This window comes from Vanellus vanellus (genome assembly GCF_965231255.1).
Source record: "Vanellus vanellus genome assembly, chromosome: 5".
In the NCBI taxonomy this organism is placed as follows: Eukaryota; Metazoa; Chordata; class Aves; order Charadriiformes; family Charadriidae; genus Vanellus; species Vanellus vanellus.
The window spans coordinates 30,247,329-30,262,770 of record NC_138910.1 but is presented as its reverse complement, the minus strand read 5'-3'; the positions used below and the strand labels follow the sequence as shown (position 1 = coordinate 30,262,770).

The 15,442-nt window shown below is 43.4% G+C and overlaps 1 protein-coding gene across 1 annotated transcript; it reads right to left on the bottom strand.

Annotated features, from left to right (window-relative positions):
• Positions 1-5,763: 5,763 nt before the first annotated feature.
• Positions 5,764-10,566, bottom strand: FAM237A (family with sequence similarity 237 member A; the record flags this gene model as incomplete). The annotated part of the gene is made up of 2 exons (XM_082484485.1): positions 5,764-5,903; positions 10,158-10,566. The coding sequence occupies 2 exons, from the start codon at positions 10,564-10,566 to the stop codon at positions 5,764-5,766; spliced, it is 549 nt and encodes a 182-aa protein (XP_082340611.1).
• Positions 10,567-15,442: the final 4,876 nt, after the last annotated feature.

The window sequence follows — 15,442 nt, the reverse complement described above, 5'->3', positions numbered from 1 at the left end:
TTACCTTATATATTAGTATAGAATGGTTAATAAGGATGTAATGTTTTGTATAGAATGGTTAATAAGAATGTAATTTTACCTGCAGCATCTAAAATGGGATAAAAGTAATCGTTTTCCTTGGTTACTAGTACTTTGTATTTGATGGAATATATCTAAAACTTCCAGAGTGCTAAAAATTACTTATTAATTAAATATTAGTTAAAAAATAAAAATACTTGTCAAGCCTGTATACACACAGGCATACATATGCATGTAAGTAAACATATAAGCTGCACAGAAGTTTGTAAACAGGTAGTTGATTTGCTATAGGTAGCAGGTTGTACTTGATTACAAAGCATCTCTTAGGCATCCGCAGGGAAACAGGCTGGGATTTGAAGAGAAAGGAAGATACCACACAAAAGAAATATTACATACTGCTTTTATCCATTCATACTACAGTCTACCTTCATTTCTCATAATGATGAGTGAGTCAAAGCCTTAGAAAGGATTTAGATAATTCTTAGAAGAAAAAAAATAGATGCTCACCACTTTCCTTTCGTTGCTTCTTGTTTCCTACATGTTTCTTACAGCAGTGCAACTGAGTGAGATACATTGATAGTGTCATCAAATACATATTGTTTTAGTGACAGCAGTTCTGAAGGTTGAGATAATGGGCTAAGATATGCCATGTTAATGATTTGCATGTTATTCTCACATGTTGTACTTCTTTGGATTGTTAACTATTTTTTAAGTGACAACGTGAACTAATGGCAAATATACCAAGTGTGATTCCTCAGCAATGCAAATGATAGCCCATTTCTCTCTTCAGAGGTTCATATGCCATGGCCAAGTTACTTCCTTGGAATTGTGCTGTATCTCTTGTTGATAACAGCAACAAGGAAAACGTTTTTTTCTGAACATAGAATCATAGAATGGTTTAGGTTGGAAAGGACCTTGAAGATCATCAAGTTCTAACCCCCCTGCCGTAGGCAGGGACACCTCCCACTAGACCAGGTTGCTCAAAGCCCCATCCAGCCTGGCCTTAAACACCTCCAGGGATGGAGCTTCCACAACTTCTCTGGGCAACCTCTTCCAGTGTCTCACCACCACCACAGTATAGAATTTCTCCTAATATCTAATCTAAACCTACCCTCTTCCAGTTTGAAGCCATTCCCCTTCATCCTATCACTACATGCCCTTGTAAAAAGTCCTTCCGCAGCTCTCCTTTAGGTACCGGAAGGCCGCTATAAGGTCTTCCCAGAGCCTTCTCTTCTCCAGGCTGAACAACCCCAACTCTCCCAGCTTGTCCTCATAAGAGAGGTGCTCCAGCCCTCTGATCATCTTTGTGGCCCTCCTCTGGACCTGCACTATTCTCTGATAATGCATAGAAGTATTTTAAAGATCTGAGAAATGGAAATTATTCAGTACCACTTCAGAGATAAGGATTATAGATTCAGCCACTTATTATCACTGTTCTGCAGGAGGTGCATAAAAAATAGTGAATGAGTATGTGCATGTGGGCTCAAAAACAGTTATGGTTCAAGAAAATTTGCATACTTTTAAGAATTTTAATTGGATCGCTGGAACTATACCAGCTTTCCAAGAGAGAAAATACTCCTACTCTTTACGGGAATTTTTCTGTGATTACTAAGAAAATAAATGTGGTTTGGGTGAAAGCAAAATATTTTTGGAAGCTTTGGGAGAAAAGTCAGGTAAATTACATATTCTGAAGCTTTGTTTCATATATAATTAAACAGGGTTTAGGCCGATGTGATTGAAAAGGCCAGTGAAAAGTGTAGTGGTTAGGAAAAGCTGCTTGGCAGAATGCTTAATTTTCCACATAGATTTTCCTGGTCTTGTATTTTTCAGAATTAATTATAGTCACCAAGATAAAGGGAATGTCCAGCTCATTAAAATGGCTAGAAATCTTGTTTTCCGTTGGTAACACCTCAGACGCCTTCTTGAAAGACCTTACATTGCAGTAGTGATAGTAATGAACGTTCCTGGTTCTTTCTGCTAGTTTTGTTCACAGATGGCCTTAATTACACATGCTTCAAACACTCAAGAATTACAGCAACAAATAATGATATGCAACCGGAAGCCAACAAGCAGTTTGTCCGTAGCAAAAGAAAGGTAAAGATGATGAATAGTAAAGAAACGAACTGAGGGTGGGGGACCCCAGAAAACAAATAATGATGAGGTCACTAGAAAGTGGATACAGCCATATTATCACACAAGCAGAATATAGTGTGAGATAGAGGCTTAGTTGCTTTTGCAATATATTAGTGCCAAGAGATACGAGCAGCAATCCAAGAAACTTAACTGCTGATTGTGGGAAGATATCCATCAGCTTCTGATGAGGCTTTAAATCTCCTTCAGAGTGAGTGCATCTGAATTAAAATTGGTTGGAAACAGTGACAGCAGACAAATACTGGTTTGGTCCTGTGTAACATAGAACAGGTCTGAAGCACAAATTCTTACAAATAAGTATTCCTGAATCACCATGAACTCTTACTACTCTTATTTCATGGCAGCATGTAAAGGCTCAAGGAAGTGTCTTCCCATGGTAATAAGCAGTTGTTTAGCTGCCAGGTCCCTATAAGATGAAAGGGACAAAATCCCAAGACCTTTATTTCTGGTTATTTAGTCCAGCTTCCAGCTGACAACAAAGCAACCTCACTCAGACATGTTCATCCCATCCTTCTTCTGACACACTCAGACTGAGAAACAGTGAGCCAGGAACAGTACCTAGCTCACCCCAAGATCTACCATGAAGTTTGCAGGGTAGAGTGGCAGGAGGCAAAATCATGTCTTTAACCGCAGGGGCATTTTGAATTATTTCTGTACAGCAAATCTGCTGGCATCTCATACTCACAGCACTTGCTTTTTCTTAACACAGCCACCCTAGAAGGCCCAAATTTATAGTCAGTGAATCAATAGGAAACATCAGCATCATCTGATTGTGTTTTCATGACAAATTGTTGAGACCTGGATAAAAACAAACAAGACCTAAATTATAAAATGGAATTGAGCTCTGAGAGCTTCAGAGAGAAGAAATTGCCTAAGGTAGGAGTTCCTTTAGGAACTTTATCACTTGCAGGTTTACGTGTAATTAATTGCATCTCCTTTTTTTTTATTTCGGCACAATTAGTAACACAGATTGTCTCCTTTACATCTCCATAGTGTGATCTATGCTAGAAATTCATCTGCTTTCTCAGTATTTTCATCACATACCAATCCTTTCCATCACATACCAATCCTTTCCTGCTCATTTCCTCAAAGGCTAAATAACACTACAGCCTATTAATTAAGAAGCTTGCTAAAGCAGAGAACTATTGCAAATTTATTTAAGCTAAACAGCAGCTTGGCCCATAGTGGTATTTCACCATTTCTGTTGCTATCTGAAGGGAGGAAGAAAGTTGCCAGCAGCCCTCTCCTAGGGGATCCTATTGTTACAGGTGGGACACATCTGAAGTGGAAAGACTAGCATCTTCCCAAAAGGCCCTGTGGAAGAGCATCTAAGATAAACAGTACCTGTTCGGATCATCTGTCTGGGTTTACATTTTCTCGAGCTTGAGAACATATGGGACCAGGTAATATCTGGTCTACTGCAATAGCAATCCTACTTGGCTATGGCATCCAGCCTTTAACACGCTCTTTGTCAGCTCATAGAATCATAGAATGGTTAGAATTGGAACGGACTTTAAAGATCATCTAGTTCCAACCCCCCTGCCATGGACAGGAACACTTTCCACTACACCAGGTTGCTCAAAGCCCCATCCAACCTGACCTTGAACACTTCCAGGGATGGGGCATCCGCAACTTCTCTGGGCAACCTGTTCCAGTGACTCACCACCACCACAGTAAAGAATTTCTTCCTAATATCTAATCTAAGTCTACCCTCCCTCAGTTTAAAACTGTTACAATTCGTCCAATCCTTGCACTCCCTGATAAAGTGGCCTTCCCTATCTTTCCTGTATGCTCTTTTCGAGTACTGGAAGGCCACTATAAGGTCTCCCCACAGCCTTCTCTTCTCCAGGCTGAACAACCCCAACACTCCCAGCCTGTCCTCATAGGAGAGGTGCTCCAGCCCTCTGATCATCTTCGTGGCCCTCCTCTGGACTCGTTCCAACAGGTCCACATCCTTTTTATGTTGGGGGCCCCAGAGCTGGACACAGTACTCTAGGTGGGGTTGAACCAGAGCAGAGTAGAGGGGGCAGAATCACCTCCCTCGACCTGCTGGCCATGCTTCTTTTGATGCAGCCCAGGATGCAGTTGGCTTTCTGGGCTGTGAGCCAGCACATGTCGAGCTTCTCGTCAACCCACACGCCCAAGTCCTTCTCCTCGAGGCTGCTCTCAATCCATTCTCTACCCAGCCTGTATTTGTGCCTAGCATTGCCCTGACCCACATGCAGGACCTTGCACTTGGACCTTGTTCAACTTCATAAGATTTGCACAAGCCCACCACTCAAGCCTGTCCAGGTCCCTCTGGATGGTATCTCTTCCCTCCAGCGTGTTGACTGCTCCATGCAGCTTGGAATCATCAGCAAACTTTCTGAGGGTAGACTGAATCCCACTGTCCATGTCACCAACAAAGATGTTGAACAGCATCAGTCCTCGTACTGACCCCTGAGGAATGTCACTCGTCACTGGTCTCCACTTGGACATCAAGCTGTTGACCCCAACTCTTTGAGTGCAGCCATCCAGCCAATTCCTTATTCATCAAGCAGTCCATCCATCAAATCCATGTCTCTCCAATTTAGAGACAAGTATGTTGTGCGGAACAGCATCAAATGCTTTGCACAAGTCCAGGCAGATGATGTTAGCTGCTCTTTCGTTATCTACCAACACTGCAACTCCATCATAGAAGGCCACCAAATTTGTCAGGCACGATTTGCCCTTAGTGAAGCCATGTTGGCTGTCATCGATCACTTCCTTATTTTCCATGTGCCTTACTATAGTTTCCAGGAGGATCTGCTCCATGATCTTGCTGGGCACAGAGGTGAGACTGTCTGGCCTGTAGCTCCCTGGGTCTTCCTTTTTTCCCTTTTTAAAAATGGCGGTTATGTTTCCCTTTTTTCCAGACAGTGGGAACTTCACCAGCCTGCTGTGACTTGTCAAATAGCATAGCTATCTGATCAGTGGGGTATTCCATCCCATCTGCATCATGCTCATTATAAAAGCTGAGGGATCAAAGGGGCCAGTCTCTTTCTCCAATGGCTGGTGTCCAAGGAGAACTCTGTTCATCTGCCTTTGATCCCAATCCATGTGTTCCTGAATCCAGTTCCTGACTTCAGCTCCCATCCATCTCTGAGTCCAGTCTGGGACTTTCCCAGTGCCTGCTGGTGACATGATCGTCATCCTGGAAACTGGATACGGTTTTGTATATATTGTATATATTTCATTAAAGTAGTTTAGTTTCTTTTCCACTCTTAAGTGTCTCTCTCATTTTCTCTTCTGTGAAAGAATATGTTCTCCCTTCTCTGAAGGGGAGACAAGTAAAAGAGAGCATTTGTCGTTTGTTTTAGTGGCCAGCCCATGCCAAAGCACGACACACACACACAGATTAAAATAGGCAACTGCTTATAAATCATGCAGTTTATTAAGGAGACTGAATTCATAGGTAATTAAAAAACCCCACAATTCCAAGTTAACGAGAGATACAGTGCTCATAGTTATAGGCCTTCTTCCACAATGTAAATTAACATCAATGAGGAATAAAATGCAAAATTAAAGAGAAGTAGTTAAAAAATATCTACAAATCAAGATCTTGGACTAAATGTGTCATTTACTCTTTTTCCCTAGCTCTCCAATGATTCTTCCAAGTAATGTAGATCTACTCTTATGCACGTGGATACTTATTGAATCTTCAAATGAGTCTTTCTTCTTCAGAACTGGCAACCTCTGAATATGAGAAAATATCCCTGAAAAGTGACATGAAAATGCATATAAGTAATCAATTTCAACACATCAAAGAGCAGCTTAATACTCAGTTTCCCACATCCACGTTTCCTCCATCTTTAGCTGCTACTGGTCCCCATTTCATCAGCGTTGCCCTAGACCCTCTTGTTTTGGTGATAGCCATATCCCTCCATTTGCAAGTTGCCTTTCAGTAACAAGTTACTTTGATCTTTTCCCCCAGCACAGACCTTTTCCTTCAGTCTTCCTATAAAACTCTTCTAATTAGCAGCATGAAAGCACTCGAGTCTGCTTAGTCTTACTGACTCACTTGCTCGTCATCAATCTCCTTGCACAGGGGATGAGACCTCTCACACCATTTAGTAGCACATTTGCTATTTCCTTGAGGAACTATGGGGCATTTTCTTTGCAACGATCTCCAAAAGCCAGCAGATTGGCCTTATTTCTTTTAGGTACATTTGTCTTCTGAAAAAGTAACTGGTTAACACGATATCTGTTTATTTACCACACCTCAAATGCATAATAGAGCAGCCTTTGCTCCACTACCCTCCCTGACATCCTGCAGCCCAGCGGAACTGAAGACAGCAAGTTGTGTCTGCCTTGGGCCCAGGTGCAAGGGCTGATCTGAGGCCAATTACCTGCACTTGTGAGGGAGGTGGGCACAGCTGTGACCACTCTGAGTGGTGAGGTAGCCGGGGGACTGCTGAGCGAAGAGAAAAGAGGTAGAGAATGTTTTGTGTTTCTACTCTTCAGACGTTTATACTGAGGATGTGCTACGTGGCTTCTTGAGGAGGGTCTTTTTGTACAGCTGCTCTTTGGGAAGATTTGCTGTGAGTACAAAAGCTGTGTTTTCCTTGTGGTTCTTAAGTTTTATTTTGGCTCATTAGGAGTTGTTGCATCTAACTCCAGTGTTGTAATATATTGGAAATGTTTTTGTGAAACCTGCTTTTTCATAGTGTTTGGGGCTTGGTAGGGGAAAGGGATGAGTTACTAAAGATACCTTGGCCAGGTAACTCTAAAGGACTCTCCCTACCTGTCTCAATTTAAAGCTAACACTTCCCTGCAGGATATCTAGGGAAGTTGAAATGCTGCTGGGTTAAATAGGATGTTAGCTGGATGGAGGCAGTTTGTTAGGTAACTCATATACAGCTGTTCCAATTTTGTTGTGTTTTTCATGGATTGTGTGGAGTTTTGAAGAGTATTTTCAGACTTGTTAGTGACTACAATCAGGAGCCTGGCAGGACTAGATCGGTTCAGAAAACAGCATTTGAAACTGTAAGTCTGGACCTGGACTACTTCTACTACTGTCTTGGTGTACACTCAGACAGACTTGTTTCCTAGTATGGGGAACTGTGGAAGTGCGTCTTAGATGTGACAAAGTAGTTCTGTCTGTACTACTGAGGAGCTTTTACCGAGGGCTTTATTAGGTTTTTTGGCTTGGATGGTTTTTCTGTTTTGTTTTGGTTTTGTTTTTGTTTTTTTGTTTTGTTTTGTTTTTTTGTTGTTGTTGTTTTTTTTTTTTTTCTTAGAAAAGCTCAGATCCTAACATTCAATTTTCACAGTGACCTAATGGGATTTATCCTTTAGTTCTGAAATCTGACACTAGAATAATAACACTTTAACATCAGCATTTCTGTGCCAAGTCAAGATGTCTGTCTTGCTTCTCCAACTCAATGATATGTTTAAGGAACTACAGTGAATGCAGCTTACAGATTGCTCCTGATTTGTGATCCTGTTTGTAACTAAAAAAAAAAAAAAACCCAAATTGAAATTGTGAATATTTAAGAGGAATAAGACGGAAAAACTTCAGTATGGAACAATAAAGCAGTTGCAAAAGTAATAGCAAAAAAAGGCAAAAAATCTTGCTTTGTTTGGCTTGTAGAACAAGCCTACTGAAAGCTATTCATACCCACCCATGTAGACGTGAAGTACACAAGGTCATTCAAATGCTGTTAGTGCTGCTCTTTGGGCTAAGAAAACAGGCTTGTACATCTCTTTACGCATAAGAAGTGGTAATTCTATTCCTCATCATTTGCTAGGGTGTGATTTCTATCTGCAATTATTAACAATTGATTTTTGCTTTCACTGACAAAACAAGGCAGTGGGGTCAAGAGTTACAAAGATTAAAACAGCTGGCTTTGTTAAGAAACTGGGAGACTTGGATGAGAAGTTAGATAGCTTCTCCAAAAAATAAAATTTAGGCTGTCACTGCTATAAGCTGCCTGCTACTGACTGATGTTAATCAATTGTACAGAGAAAACAGATTAACTGATTACAATTCACAAAACAAAGAGGTAAAAGAATGGAGAAGGGAAGGAATCTTTGTTTCTCTTAAAGTGTGAATACTTAGTAGTGCTTAACATCTCTCTGTATAGGAGTAAACAAAAGTCACTATTAATCACAAAACCCATGATTTGATTCTTCAAAATACATCAGGCTGTTACTCTTAATCTTGACTGGCACAAAAGCTCTTCGTTTAGGAAAATCACAGTGTGACATAGACATGAAGCGCCAGATGTAAACAAAAGGCTGAGGGGGAATTTAGACAGTGATATTCAGAGCTTCAACTCTGAAAACAAAAATTCATCTGGTGCTTTAGCCTGGTGGGCATTTCAGTTTTTGACAGTACTACTGCCTCGTGTGTCTAAAGCTGCATTCTGTTTGCACCCAAAAGTGCATGAGTCTGGTCGGGACTGAGCAACTTGTTGCCTTTGTGATGTCTAAAGCCACTTGGGAACCAGAAGGGCAGTCTGTGCGGCCTGTCATCAGTACATCTCAACACAGTAAAGATCTTCTCAGAGCTATGTGATAGCTCAGATTTTTTGCAGAGCAGGGTAGGATCCACTCCTTGCTTTTAAAATGCAGATAGTGGTTGTTTGGCTCAGAGCTTAGAAACTGTCCCTGTGTTTGTGAGGAGTTCTTCAGTCAGAGGAGATCGATTCAAACACAACTTCTGTCTCCTAGCTTAATGGTTAGGATACTGTCTGTAGGTAATGGGGGTAAGGACCTCTTGATCCTTCCTTTCTCAAATCCTGTCTTTCAATACACAAAACATTTTAAGGTTTCCTGGCAAGAGCTGGACTGTCCAGTGGTATAGTGTCCCTAGGGCAGAAGAATCCTGAATTCAAGTCCCTTTTTCAGAGACATTCTAATGGGTTACCCCCATTACCGTGGAATAATGAAGAACTACTCTGGGCCTCGCCCATTATTCCACGGACATTAGCCCCAAACATCTTAATAATTAAGAAACTGATCTAGGAAGAGGAGATAAAGGTCTGAATCTGTTCAAGTGAAAACACAGTTCTGCCTTCTCCCTGTAGGCCCAATACACTATGTTGTTGGTGATGGCAGCAGCACTGCTACCCCTCCATCAAATTATAGCACCTGCCCCTTTCTGAAGTGGACATTCTCAAGGGAAGGATGCATCTGTTAGTAGCAGGATCAGAACTGAAGCCTTGGAAGGGACTGAGACTTAGGAAAAGCTACACTGTATCTTCCTGCTGGGAATGGGGAGGCTAAGTGACACGCTAACTTTTGCAGATCCTGCTGTGAGGTGCCAGCTCTCACCTTACTGCATATGGAGACTGGGGATTCTGCTCTGGGGCTGGAAACCTGTAGATTAGGAATTGCAGCACTTAGTGTCACAGGTAGTGTTCTTCCTCCTGAAGCTGTAGCTGTGTCTGAAAGCCTGCGTGCATCTGAGCCTTAGGTCTGTTTCCCTTGTGTATTGGGCAAAGTTACCAGTATGGAAATAGGAAATATCTAGTGGTTGACAACTAGATGGCAAGTAAACATATCCTTATTCTTCTGCTGAAAGACTGCTGCTCTCCCAAGCAGCACCATTGTGATGCATTCCTGGGGTGACGTACCTTTTGGAACGAGGAATTTAAAACTAGCCTGTCCATGGCACAGTAGCAGTAAAAATGCTGGTGTGGAAGAATATATTTGTATGTTCAGTTGCTGAGCTGCCTTCTTTGTTTGAATCCTCCTATGTTTCACTTTCTGCTGCCCATCCTCTCCTACCAAACTGAAACTTAAAAGCTGTCATTAGATTTCAGGTTATTTGGTGGTCAAATTTTTACTGAGATCACTTTGAACATTAATATAGCTCTGTACTGGATTGGGAGGAGTGGGGGGTGGTTGTGCAGCACTGTCCTGTTTCTGTACTATTACCACATAACACAATAAACCTGTTTCTCTTTTCTTTCCTGCTAGACTCTAGTTATTGCCCATGAGACATGTATTAAAGGAGTAGTAACCTTGGTTTCTCCCTGTGAACTGAGAACGTAGAGTAGCGATATTCTGTTCAGCTTCTGCTAGCTGCCTTCTCCCTAGGCCATGGGTTCTGGAGAGCACGCAGTCCACATAGATATCCCAGAAGAGCTGAGCCAGGTCCCAAAACAGAGCCCCATGTTTCAAGTTCTCTGATGATTTCAGGAAGATCATGAAGTCCCAAAAGCCACTGACAGAGTCAGAAATGCGAGGCTTCCTCATCTCCAGTAAGACAGCTGAGGAGGATTCCCAACACTGGGGGTCTGCTCGCCCAAGAGCTAGTGGATCAATTTGGCTATGGCAGAGGAAAGGTGTTACACAGAGTGCTCCCATGATTAGCAGAGAGCAGGTGAGTCTCATGTTGCAGTGGATTCTTGCTCTGTTCCTGGGGTCCATTGTGTCACTGAAATGTAACCAAAAGAAGCTAAAAGACTTTTCACTGTTAGACACAGACACAAAGCTCTGGTACCTTACATTATATAGAAAGCACTTCAGATGTTGATAAGTGTTTCTCTGTTCTTTAAAGATCTGTGTATGTTTTTTTTCATGTATAAATAGAAATACTAGTGGAGTTGCATTACTCTGTGCAGCAGAAGTGTGTTAACATTTGTTAATCATCCTCAAATCCATATGATGAACTCTCTTATCTGGAACTTCTTCATATTGAAAGTTTTTGGCCTTTCTTGATTTACAGTTCCCTAACCTTTTTCAGTAAAAATAATTTCCTTTTTACAGACATTTTAAGCCTTTAGGCAGTCTTGCTTTCCTCAAAATTTCATTTTCCTCAAAATTTTATGAGCCCTTTAAAATAGTCTGCAAACTTGCAGGGACCTGTGGACAGCAGGTAGAAAATTATTTGTTGAAAGTGTGTTCTAATGAATTAATGGTAGGTTGCAAAATCATCCATTGAACAGAAGTGTTTTACCTGCTAAAATGCAGAAGAGTTCGGAAAAGAGAGTATAGCAAAGCCACAGCATAGCAGCTGTATTGTACAACATGTATACATGCATATAGAATGACAGAATAGTTTGGGCTGGAAGGGACCTTTAAAGGTCATCTAGTCCAACACCCCTGCAGTGAACAGGGACATCTTCAACTAGATCATGTCGCTCAAAGCCCCATCCAACCTCAACTTGAATGTTTCCAGGGATGGGGCATGTACCACCTCTCTGGGCAACCTGTTCCTGTGTTTCACCACCCTCATCATAAAAAATGTCTTTCTTATATCTGGTCTAAATCTACCTTCTTTTAGTTTAAAACCATTACCCCTTGTCCTATTGCAACAGGGTCTGCTAAAAAGTCTGTCCCCATCTTTCTTATAAGCCCCCTTTAAGTACTGAAAGGCCACAATACAATAAGGTATCCCCAGAGCCTTCTCTTCCAGCTGAACAACCCCAACTCTCTCAGCCTGTCCTCATAGGAGAGGTGTTTCATCCCTCTGATTGTTTTTGTGGCCCTCCTCTGGACCCACTGCATCAGGTCCATGTTTTTCCTGTATTGATATATATGTGTGTATATATATATATGTACAGATGCTTTTTGCAGATCACTGTAACAATTGTCTGTTATGTTAACATTGTGAAACTTGTTATTTGGCAGCTATAGCAGGAGAAATCCTGAGAAAGGTCCAGCTGTCTCCATCAAATTTCATTTCTAGTACATGCTTCTATTGTGCATTTTCTAACATGTTTCTAGTATTTCTAATATTATATTTCTGATAGCACATTTCTAATGTGTAATAGCTTTGGGGGTTGTTTTTAGTGTAGTTCATGGGAACCTCCCGTTTGTGGAAACCTGCAACATCCAAGATCAGCTTTTAGGACAAACAATTCTGTTTAATGTGTGTGCTGACCTGTTGAGTATTCATGTTTTTATGTTTTTGGTTTGATTGTTGGAGCGTGTTGTGGGGGGAGAAGCTACTTCTCTTAATGAGCTTACCTTAATAATCAACTGGCTTTTTAATAGAAAGCCTTTTCTGTGAGTGATCATCAAGAGCACAAGCAATGTTTCTTTGCTATGTGAAGAAAAATGTGAAGGCAGGGTAAGTGTGTGCAGATAGATTGTGTGTGAAAAGTAGTCCAGCCACAGTCAGTGTGCAAGACCAGGGGAGGGTAGGCTGCTTTGTGGAATGTATTTCATTGTAGACCTAAAGGGCTCTTCAGAGATTTCAGTCCTGGCAGTCGTATTCTTACCTATCCCCCTATCTGGCTGTCTGGTCAGATTCTTGGAACATTTTGGAGGTATTCAGACTTTACTCTCCAGCTTTTTAATGATTTGGGATCTCATGAGGAGAATTGGCTTGGCAGCCTTGGATCTGAACCTTGCATTTAATGAATAGAAGAGGGACAGCACACTCTTCTCACATGGCTCTGCCTAGTGGGATATCACTTATGACAGTGGTGGTAGTAATGGGGTTACCCTCATGCTGCTCCCTAGACCTCCAGAAGCATCACTCTTCTGTACCCTATTGCACAAGGCAGGTTTTGATTGCTTTCTCAGAAGCAAACCCGAAGACATCCTGTGAGTCACTACTTGGTTCTTGCTTTTTTGTGCATCAGAGCCTTTCCACTGGGCAGCAGACACCTGTGCATATATCCTATGCAATATGCACGTACCTATCTGTTTACCAAGACTTTTTCAAGGGGCATAATTAACTTTGTTTATCAAGTTTCTAGTTTAAAAAAACAAACAAAAAAACCCCAAACAAAACAACAACTTAGCCATCTCAGATTTGGCCATAGGGAGGAAAAAAAAGACCCATGAACAACAGATAGTTCAAACAAAGGAGTAATACTTGACTTTTAAGGGTGGTTCTGTCACTTGGACAGGGACCATCTGATTTGCACTAGTCAACAATTAACTAGTTGCTTTGTTTTCTCTGTCCCTCTCCCAGCCCTTTTGGAAACTTTCTGAGTTACAAAACTGGGTAAGACAAGGACAAGGGTTCTGGATTTGTCAGAGGTGTGAGCAAAGGGACTGTGCTGAGCAGGGAGCTGGCAGGACATTAATATGAGGGTGAGTGCCATTTAAGGTGTGGTGTGAATGGCATTGGTCAGGGCCACTAGCCAAGACCACTAGTCCTTTATGGTCTGGTCAAACTCGGACAGCATTTTGATGTTAGTCTTCTACAAGGTTCAGGATATTTTTAGATGGCTGTGAGCTGAGTGTGATGCTCAGGAAATGTCAGTTTTCGTTAATCTCTTACCTGTGCTTGTGTGAATGCTTCCATGCCGTTCCCCCCCCTTGCCCTCCAGTCTTTAGGTCTTTCTGTCCATAAATTGAAGTTTGTGTGTGTGTGCTATTTATGGCTCTGACTTTTTTTTGTTGTTGTTGCCTTTTTTTTCCCCCTTCTTCTCCTCTTAGTTTAACACACACCTCCATTCCACTCCCCGTCATGAATAGTGCCTTCCAGTAGTAACAATTTAAAAGTTAATTAGCTCATTCGTTATCAGCGTTTTACTTGGTTGGAGCTATCGCTTATGACTCGACCCCAGACCGTAAAGCTGCCGAAGCCGGTCCCACGGCGCAGGGGCGGGTGCCCGCCTCGGCGGCGAGCGGTGTTTGCTAAGCGTTTGCCCAGAGGAGCGTCCGTGGGGAGCCCTGCCAGTCCCGCACGGAGCCGCCTCTGCCGCGGGCTCCCAGAACGACCGACAGACCCCGACCCCGACCCCAACCCCGCTCCCGTCCCGTCCCGTCCCGTCCCGTCCCACCGCCCCCGGCCCCGCCGCCGCCGCCCGCAGCCCTTACCTCGGCGCTCCGGCGTGTAGGGCGGGCCGGGCAGGGCAAGGCTCTCCGCGCCCGCCGCCGCCGCGCTCCTTAAGAAGCCGGAGCGGGCAGCCCCGCTTTGTTTTTACGTCAGGGCTCGGGGAGAAGCCCCCACCCCCGGGGCCCCGGCCGCTGCTCCCGGGCACCCGGCGCTCTCTCCTTCCCTTTGCGGAGCTGCTCCTGCTGCAAGGGTGCTCTGCACCTCTGCCCTGCCTGTCCTCCTCTCCCGGCGGACCCCGGCCCTCCTGGGGGCCAGCCTGGCAGCCGTGTTGCCTCCGGCCGGGGGGGGAAAGCTGTGAGTCGGGAAGAGTAACAGACCCAGGCATTTGGCAAAGCTGCAGCCCTCCTTTTGCCCCCGCTCCTAGCCGGAGGGAGCCAAGAGCAAGTCCCCAACCTTGGAGCCTAAGTTGTCTGTACCTGGCTCAGTGCCCAGTCATGTTGCTTGCTGTGCTTGGCTTCAGGAGGTCCCTCCACCCCAGAGCAGGATTCTGTGTGGCACAACTAGAGCTATTTGCTGGCTAGGGCTCAGCTTATACAGTAGCAGGTCCAGCTCTCATGGGAATTGAAACAGAGACCCAGAGAAGAGCAGAGTCCTAGAAGAAATCCAGTAAAAGCATTAACTGCAGCAGTGGGGCTGAGCTGCTCACAACACCTCAATTCACATCACTTTACCTAAAGTAAAGCACACTCTCCAAAAGGAGAGGGCCCTGGCTACATTTTCCTTTGGGGGAAAAAGAAATAATAATGTGGTTTATTATTGTTGCACCTTCTCTCTGAGGTTCTCAGCTGCCACCCCTCTCCACTGCCACCTCCTTGGAACAGCTGCAAAACCTCTGTATGCATTAGGGAAACAGGCCACACTGGGAGGCAAGTGGAAGGAAGCCTTTGTTGAAAGGGCCTTCTCCTGGTGCATGCAGCGCTGAGAGGAAAGCCTGAGCTCAACTCTGCAAGCAACAACTCTGCCTGTGTTCACTGTTCCTGCTGTAGCTGCCCCCTCACATGCATAAAACATACAACTCAAAGAGCTGTGGCTCCAGGAACAGGCTACTAACCAGTGTCAGGCATAACTTTTTCAGCACTGGCTATTTGAAGCAATAGGGAGGGTGAGACCATTCTTTTTTCATAACTCTCTGTAGTCTGTAGGCCAAACCACGTAGCACTCTGCTGACTGAAGCCAGTGCAGCTGTACCAGTCCATACTGACTGGGCAGTAGCTCATGTTCCTCAAGACTTGCACTGGCAGTTCCCTTCTGTCTTTGCGCTTTGAACCATAATCCTTTCTCCATGAAGCAACTGTGCTTCTGTAGCACCAGGCTTGTCTTTGTTAAAGTCAGCGGGGCCACACTGGTTTATACCATCTGGAAAGTTGGCTTGAAACACTGTTTTTTTTCTGTTAGTCACCTATATCCTTATAATTTACATCTTTCTGTGCATCCAGTCCCTGTATATGGAGAAGCATGTTCCCCTCCTAACTCATGATCTTACGATGCGTCTATGACAATAAACAC